The 11,978-nt window shown below is 49.6% G+C and overlaps 1 protein-coding gene across 1 annotated transcript in view; it reads left to right on the top strand.

The window, feature by feature from the left end:
- The first annotated feature begins 10,896 nt into the window (after positions 1 to 10,896).
- ALDH1A3 (aldehyde dehydrogenase 1 family member A3) overlaps positions 10,897 to 11,978 on the top strand; it is a 33,376-nt gene continuing 32,294 nt past the window's right edge. The window contains exon 1 of the mRNA XM_017805088.1: positions 10,897 to 11,013. Coding sequence (XP_017660577.1) covers positions 10,912 to 11,013 — 102 coding nt within the window. The 5' untranslated portion in view covers positions 10,897 to 10,911. The remainder of the gene's footprint in view (positions 11,014 to 11,978) is intronic.

The raw sequence follows: 11,978 nt of genomic DNA, 5'->3' as shown, positions 1-11,978 counted from the left end.
TGCATGGACCAAGGCTAATCTCATTGGGAAATAAACCCAAATATACCCAGACCCACCTCCTCACCCTCACCCTCAGGACCAAATTATCTTCCGGGTATCCCTGTGCAAACAGTGCGAGTTTTGCCGTGGAAATGTTTGATTAAGATGTTCCAACACAAGCACTGAAATTCAGGTCCATGGATTGAGGGAAAACCTCCCCTGGCTTGTACTCTCACCAGCACATAGATTTTCTCAGCTCAGTTTTGTGCTCAGAAGACACTGATTTCTGTGCTAAACAGGCAGGTAAGTGACTGGGACTCTGCAGGGAGCCTGGTTTCTCCAGGATGATGAACCAGCTCACCCTGATGTCAATAGGCATAGCAAGACATTATGATCCCAGACTCCACTTTTACTTTGCTTGGATGAAACATCACAGCTCAACGTTGTTTCAGTTCTTTGGGGAGAGGAAGGAGGCAGACAAGAGCCCCCACAATGGTTTTTTACATGCCCGAGTCAAATTACCTTCCCTTCTGCGGGGCTTCTTCTGAAGTAGCAGATCGTACTGTAACCAAATATTGCCATGCAGGAAAGCCATTTTCCATCCAGCAAGGAGGCTTCTTCCTTCTCAGCAGCCACTGAAAAGGGCCTTTGTTCTCGGGTTGAACACCTGGAGAGTGTTATCAGCAGTGGCCTCTCCGGGCTGGCGCACTGAGCAGCTGTGACAAGAGCCAGTGGCATTGGCATCGGGATCGGCAGCAGCATCTGGGAGCTGCTGGCACCCAAAAAACATCCTTTTGAGCCATTGCATGGGTAACTCTGGGTGGTTCCCCTCTTCTGTGGGGACCGGGGAAACTAGTCTGGTCTGTATTTTCCTTCTTTTTCCATCCTAAAAGGAACAGCCTCACTCCAAATGGTCTTTAGACAACCTCAAGGATGTGACACCTCTGTGGGGAATGGAGAACAAGACTTGGGCGTCACCGTTCTGGAGAAGCTGGTAATGTGAGGGGTGAAGGGCTGACTCAGAGCACTGGTGTCCTGGGCACAGGGTTTGAAACAACACCTCGATGAGTACAAGGTGGAACTGTTGCCTGGCATGAGGGGTGGGACATCCAGCAGAGAGGGAATCACCTGATATGACTGAGGACAAGATTGCACAGCAGCTGATGTGACCCTGGGCACAGCTTTCTGCTCTGTCCATACAGTCAGCACTACTTCTGTTTGTGTCTATGAAAAGACAGACAGACCCACAGCTGCTCAGAAACTCAAGGAAACCCAGTTCATTTGGCCCATCAGGTAATTCCCTGAAGGCAGAGGGTGCTTTTCCATACACTGCACTGTATAAACCATCACTTCCATAGATGTCAGCTTCAAAATCAAAAGTTTTTAATTCTTTTGCTGAAATTACGTGACAAAAAGAAAAATCTGCACAGGGTGAGGAAAACTTGAGAGTCAGAAAGCAGAGGCTGTCAGTGGATGTTCTGTGGGGTAAGCTGGAAGCTGCTGGCAACAGCTGAGTCCATCCTGGGTCTGTGAGGGTTTTACCAGTGGCCTCAGGGGGAACTGTATCTGCAACCTGTGAGTTATTTAGCAGGTCCAGATCTACAGACCTTTCTCAGTGTATTGATTTTCCACTGAAGTCACAGGCGAGGCAGCCCAAATAATAAAAAAAAAACCAAAAAAACAAAAAACAAACAACAACCCCCCCCCAAAACCCCCAAACCCACAACATAATTCTTCCTTTCCTCATAACCTGGATAAAATTTTGACTCCTACAAGGGAGTCATACATTGGGGGATTTCAGCAATGCCTCATTGCAGGATGCACAGCTCTGCAAAGTATCTGTTCTGGGGCAGTTCTGCCAAATACCAAGAGAAAATTGCATAACGTGAGAAGGAGCAGACCACAGCTGAACCTTCATCATCCGCAGTGGCAGTTCAGCGTGGACGTCACAAGTTCTTCCATACCCTGTGGCATTGTTTTCATTTTCTTTGGACTGGAGCAGTGAAAGAACAAACATCTCAGAAGGTTCAAATGAGACCTTTGAGTGCCAGCGCTGAGTCCCTGTGAGGTTCAGATAAACAGGCAAATTAACATCCTGCAGAAGCTTTTCCTGGGACAAACCACCATTTCTGTGTCCCTGTTCCTGCGGTTTGTAGCGTGGGGGCCACTTTAAACCTTGGTCTCTGTCCAGGCACCACTACTAGCTCTCCCATGACTTTATGTTTGCATCTCTTTCTTCCTCGCAAAGGGAAAATTTCCAGGTTTGTTCCTTTTAACTTTGTTCGTGGTAGCGCTCTTGACAGAAGGACTTAGTGTCTATTTAGTGTCTTTGCAAGGAAAAGGGAGAAACTTCTCGGTTACATAAAAGTTTGTATCAAAATTCAAGAATCCGGATTAATTATAGAAGACTTGCCTTGTATCATTCAATTTGTTTGAATAGCTTTAAAGATTAAGCAGATCCAAGGCCTAACAGAACCAGAGCCAGTAAGACAATAGCTGAGATTTCCCTTTGAAACAAAATATACAGGTGGTTTCTGTGAGTTTCTGTGTCTATCTGCCCGGCTTTTTTATTTTTATGTCGTATCCAATATCACAGAACCTGGCAGTAGAAATCATATAGCAATTTGTGAAAGCTTGTTGCTGTTCTAGATATCATATAGTCTGTTCCACACCAGCAAAGACAAAACCAATGCCTTTACTCCTCGAGTTTTCATTCAAAAGGATAATGATCTCTGGTAACAAAATATTTGGCAGTAGCATTATTTAAAATGCACAGAGGAAATGTTTGTCCCTAATTCAAGGGACTGTGGTCACACAGTCTCTATTCACTTGGTATTTACCAGCGAATGCCAAAGACTAATCTGCAAAAACCCCGGGAACAGAGTTAAGTTTATCACACTCCGTCCTTAACCCATCCCATTGTAAGGGAGGAAAAAATAGTAATTACTGAATTTCTTTGTGGCCAGAGAACTTATAAACCGTGTTATACCCAGCAGGCTCTAATGGCTCCTTCGGTAAGTATCTAATTAAGCGGTTGGGGTGTTGTTGGTTTTTTTTTCTTTCACCGCATACTTCTGTGTTTTAAAATCCCTTTGCATTAAACGACTTCTCGAGCTTTCCAAAGTTCTCACACGCACAGGAGAGGGAAGTAAGGAAAAAAGCGGAGGGGAGATTTCGGTCGTGGGAACAGGAGGCAGAGACGAGGATTTTCAAAGGCTAAAGGCAAATCCTCCCCGAAATCTCCATCGAAAACCGCAGCTACGGTCTGCCTGGGACCGCTGGCTGGCTGGAGAGGGGGAAATAAAGCCTTCCCAGGGGGGATGGCTGCGTTGGGTGGGTGGGGGGACACCCCCCAAAGCCCAGAGCGGTTACAGCACCTCGAGGGCTTTGAACGGTGCAAATGCGGACTTTGGGCGGCTTTGCCGACCCCGCTCGGCATCTCCCGCCCGTCGGTCCCCGCGAACCCCCTTCCTGCCCCGGAGCAGCGGAACGCGCCGAGCGGTGCCGGGAGAACGCACTCTCGGGCTGGGGAGAAACTGCCCCGGGATGGGGGCAGAGGAGCCGAGCATCCACCCCGCTCCCTCCTGGCCTCTGGGAGGGATGCTCGGCTTCGGCGGGGACGGCGGGAGGTGAGAAAACTGCAGATCACCGGCCCGGAGAGCCCGGGGAATGCTACCTGCTCCCGGGAAAACTTCCTGCTCCGGGGAAGCGCCTCGCTCCGAGCCACGGGGCCGGTCCCTGCCGCTGCCACCGCGGTGCCAGCGGCCACCGCCTCCCCGGCAGCATCGCTGCTCCTCAAAGCACCCCGGGGACACCCCCGGCCGAGCTTAAACTCGGCGAATCGTTTTTTTTAAATGGAGCCACGTCTAGATGCCGGAGATGGGCTGGAAGGGGCTGAGCCCCCGCATCCCGGCTCGGTCCCGCATCCCGGCTCAACCCCGGGCGCACCTGCCCCGACCCCGGGGCTGCGGGTCTCTGCCGGGGTGGCTCCTCCCCTGCGCCCCCGATCGCTCCGGCCCCTTCTCCCTCGTTAGGGAAGTGTTAGAAAGTTGCTGAAGTGCGAAATGAGCCTGCGAAACCTAGTTGTCCTCATTAAACTCTGACAAGGAGGGTGACAAGAAGCAGCGGAGGGGAAACAATGCGGCAGTGTTGGGGAGAGCCCCGCGCCGGGGCAGCCTTTGTGCCCGCACACAAAAGCTCTTGTTTGCATGTGTTAAAGTCCATTAAACCGCGGCAGCCCCAGGTGCAAACGCCAGCCCGGAGGGGCCGCGCCACCTTCCGCGCCCGCTGAGCGCGGCGGCCGCTCCGCGCTCGGCCCCGGCACTGGCGGGCGGCGGGGCCGGGGCACGGCCCGGCGGGCTCCTAATGAGGGCCCGGGGCTGGCCCTTCATTAACAGGCATGGGTGGGTTTTGCTCTCTGTGCCCCCAGATTCGCCTGTCCCCCCGCCTCGCCGTTAGTGGAAGCGACGGGACACAATGTCGCCTATTGTGCTCACCCGAGGGGACACGGATGGGACCCCGCGCGCAGCCCAGGGTCGTGGATGCTGACCTGGTGCCAAAAGCCTGGTGGACAGGGGCCGTGGTTTGGTTTTTTTTCCACTTTGACTTGTAAAGGTACCTTTGGACGTTGGAACATCATCAAATCCTTATAGAAAGTACCCCCAAGCAGAGCTTCCAGCTTCTGGTTCAAACAGCAGAATTCAACCCAGAAGGTAGAAAAGGGAGGAACTGTGCAGAGAATAACCACCAAAAAAAGCTTTGCACAGGTCGAAGCCTACAAAAACAACCTCATCAGTGTTAGTGTTTCATATGACTGGCACAGGGCTTTGTCCAAGAAAAAGTATTTCCAGGTTCTGTTGCAACAAGTCCACATCCTTTTGTCCCCAGTGGGTCTGCCAGGGATCTGCCCCACGGCTATTTTAAATTGTGCTGTTAATAGCAATTCATTACAGTTGATAGAACTGGGAGAGTTGCCTTTTATTTTGCAATTAGACATAAAGACTCTGATCTGGCAAACTCTGCTCTGTGAGAATGTGAGTAGCTCTGCTGAAGTCATCTGGGACTGCTCATATGCTTAACATTAAGCCCGTGCGGGTTTGCAGGATCAAGGTCTGAGACAGGATCATCTTTAAAGATATTTGTTTACCTGCTCTGTTCTGTGTTTCCTAGATTCGTGACTGTGCTCTGCAAAACCATTTCTCTGGGAAGACCTGGAATGGCTCGAGTCAGCTGGGCACAGCTCACAAGTAGCATTATGAGGGCAAGTGATTCTTCCCGTAAACAAAAATTGTTTGCAGGAGCTTGATTCGGGAAGACATGACGGCACCGGGTACGTTGCATTGCAAACTGTTCAGCTGTGCGAGCCTGTGTGTACTGAGGCGTTAATGCAGAACTGTTGGGCACTGGGCCCAGAACAGATGTGAGGATGAGTGAGAGCAAAGAGACACTGAGGAAGAAGCAGGAGAAGAAAGCACATTTTAGGCTCCTCTATTCCTGCCTAGACAACCATGGCTTTGGAAACCTGGGCACTGGCCCCAGATGCCTCTTATCGGGAGAAAGTGGGAAGCAACATGATCTGTGGAGAAAACAAACATTTGTTTTTTTTTCATTTGCCAATCCTGCAAACAATAGCTGTTTGTAGGCAAATAATCCTCAGGTCTGCATGGCTGGATCAATGCAGGGAGTAGTTCCCATCAGTTCCATGGTGCCAGACACACTGAGTGGTTTGTAAGGAAACAGGCCCTTGAACTTCACAGCACAGACACTATCTTAGTAGGTTATCATGCACTTGCTTCTGTTCCTGCTCCCACTCTCCTCATCTTCCAATGCTTGGCCTGGCAGGGAGAAGTGAAGGTGAGAGGAAATAGATGTTGTTTTAATAGAAAAGGCTTCAAAACGTTCAGCTGTTTGTTATTTCCCTACCACTTACTTTTCCAATTTACTTTTGGAGCCAGGCAAGCTAAAGGAAAAGCCAGTCCTTGTGCACAGCCACAGTTTAATACCTATGATATGCATGAAGAAAATTAATTTGACTGAAGATTTTGCCTCATGAAGTAATTACAGTGCAATACATAAAAAGGCTGTGTTTTCTCTTGAGCCGCCAAAGTCCTGGTTTGCATCATGAGGTCATGTTTAGGATTACAAATGTTTGCACAAATCGCATCTCACAGAGTCTCACATCACTTCTCACCTTTATTGACAGGATTTGTGGAGGTGGAGAGGAACAGGAAAAGAAAGTCTTCTTTAGCCTCAGATGTGTTAAAATGGAAGCTTTAACCCGCAGGGCACAAGAAGGGTGATAAAAATACCTGGAGAGTGCTGAGTTCACAGGGTAAGACTGCTTCAAATTCCAATATATATCCAATGCCTACAACCCTCCTCCACTACTACCAATGGGGAGGGATTGTAGGCATCAGAATAGCCCAAGTAAGGTTGGGTTGACTCAAAAAAACTCCTCATGTAATACATACAAATTGCAAAGTATCATCTGAACAGTCTGATTTTTTTAATTTTTATTTTGATTTTTATTTTTTATGGCACCTCTCTGAATTCAAATCCTTTTGAATTGCACGTGTATACTTTGACAAACTGCATAGACTTGTCTTGGTACAGAATTTGGTGTGATGTCTTTCACAACTGAAGGCAGCAGTTCAGTTATCACTATTTTGCAGCCAGAAAATATTTGGGAAAACAAAGCAAATCAAAATGCACTGGCAAAGCACATCTCACTGCCTTTACATATGAATTAAACAGTCACTACTGCTACCAGGGAGTCCAAAAAATGCCAGTCATATCACAATTGAAACCGATCCATTCTGCCGCCAACCCATATCGTGGAAAATTTGCTCAACAGTGATGAAATTTATGAATTTTAAGTTTGCTGAGAAAAATGAACTCAAACCCAAGAAAACTACCCACAGAAAAAAAAGTTACAGGAATATTAGGTTTACAAAAATTAAGAAAATTCTCAGATTAAAGTCACTGGAGAGCAATGCCCACTCACCTGCGTGCTCTGCCTTGCCTGGGTGTTTAGGTGGGAGATGTTTAGATCCAGTTTGTTGCACAATGACTGCTGGAGCTGAGCTCAGTGGGAGCTGAGCTCTTTGTGTCTGTCATCACAGTTCTCGGGCTGTAGGTGACTCACATGGAGAATCCAGAATTATGAAGACCCTTTCTTTAATTCATCGCTGCCTGTCTTCTTTCCTCACTGATAATACAGGGTCAGCATCCTCTCAGAATTGCTGGAAAAGGAAATGGTGCATGTGAAACACTCAGACACTGCTGTCATGAGCACCGTGGAAAAACCACACGGAAATGAATAATTTTGTGCCCAAAGCCCAATTTGAATAACAGGCAGTAAAAAGCCCCATCGCTGCACATTAAACAAGAGGAGAATAAATCATGGGGGGAGCTGCTCCCTCAGGAGCAGCAACCATTGCCAATGTGGAGTGAGGGGATGCCTGTAGGAAAAGGGTGTGGATAACTCAATTACAGTTCATCTGGATGAGGAAAACCAGGCAAACTCTGGACACTGCAGGCTGTTGAATGCTGGAGTGCACAGCCTCAGTAGCCTTTCAGAGTATATTGTTTCACACACGTATTTATGTTTGTGTGTGCTTGGGCTTCGGGGTATATGGAAAATAAGCAGGATAAGCTTTGGCTCTGTGCCAGGTTAACTGCTCTACACAGCAAAGGGACTGCTGGTCAACTGGAAGCACAGGCTGAGGTCTAGATGCAAAAAAACCATGGAATTGTCAACTGATCAGCTTGTAGAGTCACTCTCAGATGCAAGAACATGTCCTGTAATTGCCCTGGCACAGAGAGACAGACCAGCACAGGTTGGTCAGGTCTCATTAACGGCATCAGATTTAGGAGTGTATGTGTCTGATCCAACAGAGGGAAGGTAATCTTTGTTCTGGATAGAAGAGGACACCCTGTCTACTCAGTTTAGGAACTTATGTGAGATACAGCTCTGCAGAGCAGCACAGCTCCAAGGAGTTCACTGCCATCACCATCCCTTCAGCAGGTTAAGGACACATACTGCAGAGATCTCTGCAACAGGAGAACACAACAGGGTGACTCAGTAGTAATGTGACCTTTCATCAGCAGATGCTTTTCCCCTTGTTTCTGACACATTTATCAACTGCTGCAAACTCAGGTAAATCCCATTTTTTCAGTGCTTCTATCTGAGTGGTGGCATGGCCCTCCAGGAGCACGGGAATGAATGTAAAATGTCTTGCATTTGTTCTCATCAGGGCTCTATTGTTGCTTTTAGGGCATCTCCCACTCAGCAGTCTGGAGATGTGAGTATTTCCACCTCTGTGGACCTGGTATAAGCACCAGTGACAAAAGACACATCTTTCCTGGGGTTGGTGGAGTTCCCATTTATGACAGGATCGAGTTTGCCTAACAAGGGACCAGTCAGTGTCCACAAAACTCTTTGACAATGAAACATTTCACTACTCTCCTTGTGACACTACTAGTGGAAGCATTGCACACGCTACATATATCAGTTAAAGTTTATTATTTCAGCTCTTTCATATGTCACTGACTCACCATTCGTTAGCTTCAGACAACCTTTTAAAGGTCTTACACATCCCCAAACCCTGTATATGGAATTTCTGCCTTAGATATATCTCATACTGCACCAACATTGACTCAAAGGAGCAATAGTTTTCCCAGCAAAGTCCTGTATAAAATCTTCCTCATGAGAGATAAGAAACAAGGTCATTTCACATGAGACGGCCCACTGGAATGACTCTTTAGACACTGCTTGTCCCGGAACTTCTTATTCATCCTTCTCCTCATCCAGATATTTTGTCTTCTAATTGTAAGAGTATTTTCCACTTCAGCTGAGGGTTTCTGTAGGCAAAATACAGATAGAAATGGATAAATTCTATTAATAATGTGTCACCTCTGTAATGATTTGCTCCTTTGAACTATCAAATTGTTGCCTATAGGGCTGTGATACATTCTGGTAAAAATAGAAATGGTGAGTTACTAGAGGCCCAAAGAAGTTCTGTTGCCAATCTGGTAACTGTCATAAGCCCTAAAATGGATCAGTGGCCACATCTTTTCCAGAGATAACAGAGAGAAATATTTTCCATCTCAGACTTCAACTTGCACATCCTTCAGTCACCTCGTACAGATTACACCTAAGCATAGCTTGAATCCAAACTCCTCTTCATTGGGACTAGGAACATGTTGGTATTTGTTTAAGGGATTCTTTGATGCTTTTGTGAGAAATAGCAATAGTTAAAAATGGAAGGAACATTTCTGCACCAATCACCATCAGATAGGTTTTAATCTGGGCAGACGACCTCCAAGGACATCGCGCTGCAGGGAGCAGGGTTTGATTCAATAGAGTACTTTCCCTTCTGAATCAGCACTAGCTCTACGCCACTGTGATATCACAGGCTATCTGCCTTTGGAAGCGCCGAGTATTTTTGAGTATTCTAACAGCAAAGTGCTGACTATTGCTGGGGATTACCGATTCTGTGAAACATTTTGTAAGATAACTTCTGGCATCTTGCCACTTGTTATATGGAAAATATGTTGTATTATCTTCCATGTGTGTGGGGGTGTAAGGGTGCTCCTAGTGTCCTGGCCCCCAGCCTGCAGAGACTTACACATATTTTATTCAGAATGAAGTTAAGCAATACATGATGAACTTGTTCAGGCGCAGAGCCTAGATCTGTCACTTCAGACATGTTCCATATCCTGTAGGACTTCTCGAAAGACAGCATCTTTCTCGACGTTCCAAGTATGCTACTATGAACACCACACTGGAGATTGGCTGGGTGGGACACAAATATGTTGGTTATCAGTGTAAGACATTTCTGTGGAAGGGCCTGCTCCTGCCCTGGCGGGCTAAAGTCCTTCGAATGGGATAGTCAGACTGGGGTGGTCAAACTGGTCCCAGACTCCTGTACACACGCAGGATGCTGTCAGACGTTGCACGTCAGACATTTGATGTAATGTTCTTCTCTTACTATCAGTCCTGGGAACCTCTCCAGAGGCTCTCTGTGAAGGATGGGGTGTAGCAGGTTGGGGTGAGGATGTCAGGGCACCAGGAAGAGCAGAGAAAGGCCCTTGTTCTGGAGGTAGAAGGTGTAACATGACAACTTAGGGGAGAACTGTCTGGACAGTCCAACACCGTGCCTGGGGAGGGTGGTGGTATTCCCATGGAGACCCTACAACGGTCCTCCCGTGACTGACTTCTGGGTGCATTTGAGTGGGATGCGAAGGCAGCAGAGAGGGCCCTTCCTCCCCAGACCCATCCCGCTGCCACACTTTAGGAGAAGCCATGGTGGCTGCTCTGATCCCCAGAAGGAGCCCTGTGGGAGCCCCAAGAGATCCTGTGGAGAGCCCCGAGGGAGCAATGTCAGAGCCCTGCAGAAGCCCTCTGGGGAGCCCTCTGGGGAGCCCTTGCAGACCCTTTGGAAACTCTTTGGAAACCTTTTGGGGAGCTGCAAAGGACCCTGTGGGAAGCCATTTGGGGAACCCTTTGGGACTAAGGTAAGTCCCATGGACGCCCTTTGGGGAGCCCTTTGGGACCCTGTGGAAACGCTGAGGGAAGCCCTTTGGAATTCTCGAGGGAGCCCTTTGGGACCCTGAGGGAAGCAAAGGGGAGCCCTTTGGAAGCCCTTTGACAACCGTGAGGGACCCTGAGGGGAGCCCTTTGACAGCCCTGAGGGGTTCCCGCTGCCGCGCGCGCGGCGCGCGGGCGCCCCCGTTCCCCGCGCGGCGGCCGCGCTGCCTCGGCGGGGCGGCGCCGCCCGTCACCTGCGGCCGCGCGAGGGGCCGGGGCGGGGCGGGGCGCGGGGCGGGGGCGGCGGCCAATGGGGGGCGGGCGGGCGGCGCACGCGGCGCTCTTAAGGCGGCGCGGGCACTGTCAGCGGGCAGACGGCGCGCGGGCTCGACGGCGCGGCCATGGCCGCCCTCAACGGCGCCGTGGAGAACGGGCAGCCCGACAGGAAAGTGCCGCCGCCGCTGCCGCGGCCCCTGCGCAGCCTGGAGGTGAAGTACACCAAGGTGAGCCCGCTCGCCAGCCGTGGGGAGGTGGGCGGCGGGGCCGGGGCTTGGTGGAGTCCCGGTGGCGGCGAGGTGTTAGGTTTTCAATACAGAGTTTTCACCCTCGGTGTTGTTTTTCTTAAATTCTTTTGTTCTTCCTGGTGCCTGAGACAGTAGGTTTATGGGGATTTGAGGTTGAACGAGCAGGTGACAGTGGCATTTCCAATGGAGCAGCTGTTGCCCCAGTCCCTAAAGCTCCCCAAAATTATTATTATTTTTTTTAAATAAAATAGCCCCGCTGAAGCTGTTGTGCTGCCCCAGGTGCTCTGTGCTCCTGTGGTGCCTGACACCATCTTCCATCCCAACCCACTCTTGAACGCCTCCAGCCCTGCAGTGGTGCTCAGTGAAATCCGATTTGGATGGGGTGAGCCCAGGCAGGGTGAGGAGGGGGTTTTATCCCTCAGGAAGCTGCTTGTTGGAGTTGTGTTCAATTGTCCTTGACCCGGTCTGCAGCTCCTCTGCTGGGAGGGGGCTCAGTGCCAGGGGTGGATTTGGGTTCTGGCAAGCCTGGAGAAGGACCAGTGTCCAGCAGGACTGGGCCTTATGGAAGAGCTTTGCCATGAGACTGGAGCCATCCTGCAGCTCTAGAAGTGGTTTTCATGTGAGTCTTGTTGGTGACTCTCTCTGTCCCAACAGAGCTCCTCTCTGGCCCCTCTGTGGGATGAGGAGTCAGGCATCAAGCCCACACAAACCCTCACCTCTCCACTCTTCATTGAGCTTCCCTTTAAACGGTCGCTCCTGACCTTTTGGATTAAACCAAAGGCTCCTGAGCTCGATAACTCCATCCCTCAGAGGTGAGGCTGGCGTGGAGCTGAGCAGGGCTGCAGAAATCCCTGCTCCCAACGCAGCTGTAGCTCTGCGATCGCTGGGTCGCTTTTTGTTCCACAACTGCCTGACCCTCTGCCTTGCGCAGTGAGGAAAATGTC

Source organism: Lepidothrix coronata, unplaced genomic scaffold (genome assembly GCF_001604755.1).
Source record: "Lepidothrix coronata isolate B3197 unplaced genomic scaffold, Lepidothrix_coronata-1.0 Scaffold11, whole genome shotgun sequence".
Classification (NCBI taxonomy): Eukaryota; Metazoa; Chordata; class Aves; order Passeriformes; family Pipridae; genus Lepidothrix; species Lepidothrix coronata.
The sequence above is the reverse complement of the archived record's forward strand: the minus strand, read 5'-3'. Positions and strand labels throughout refer to the sequence as shown.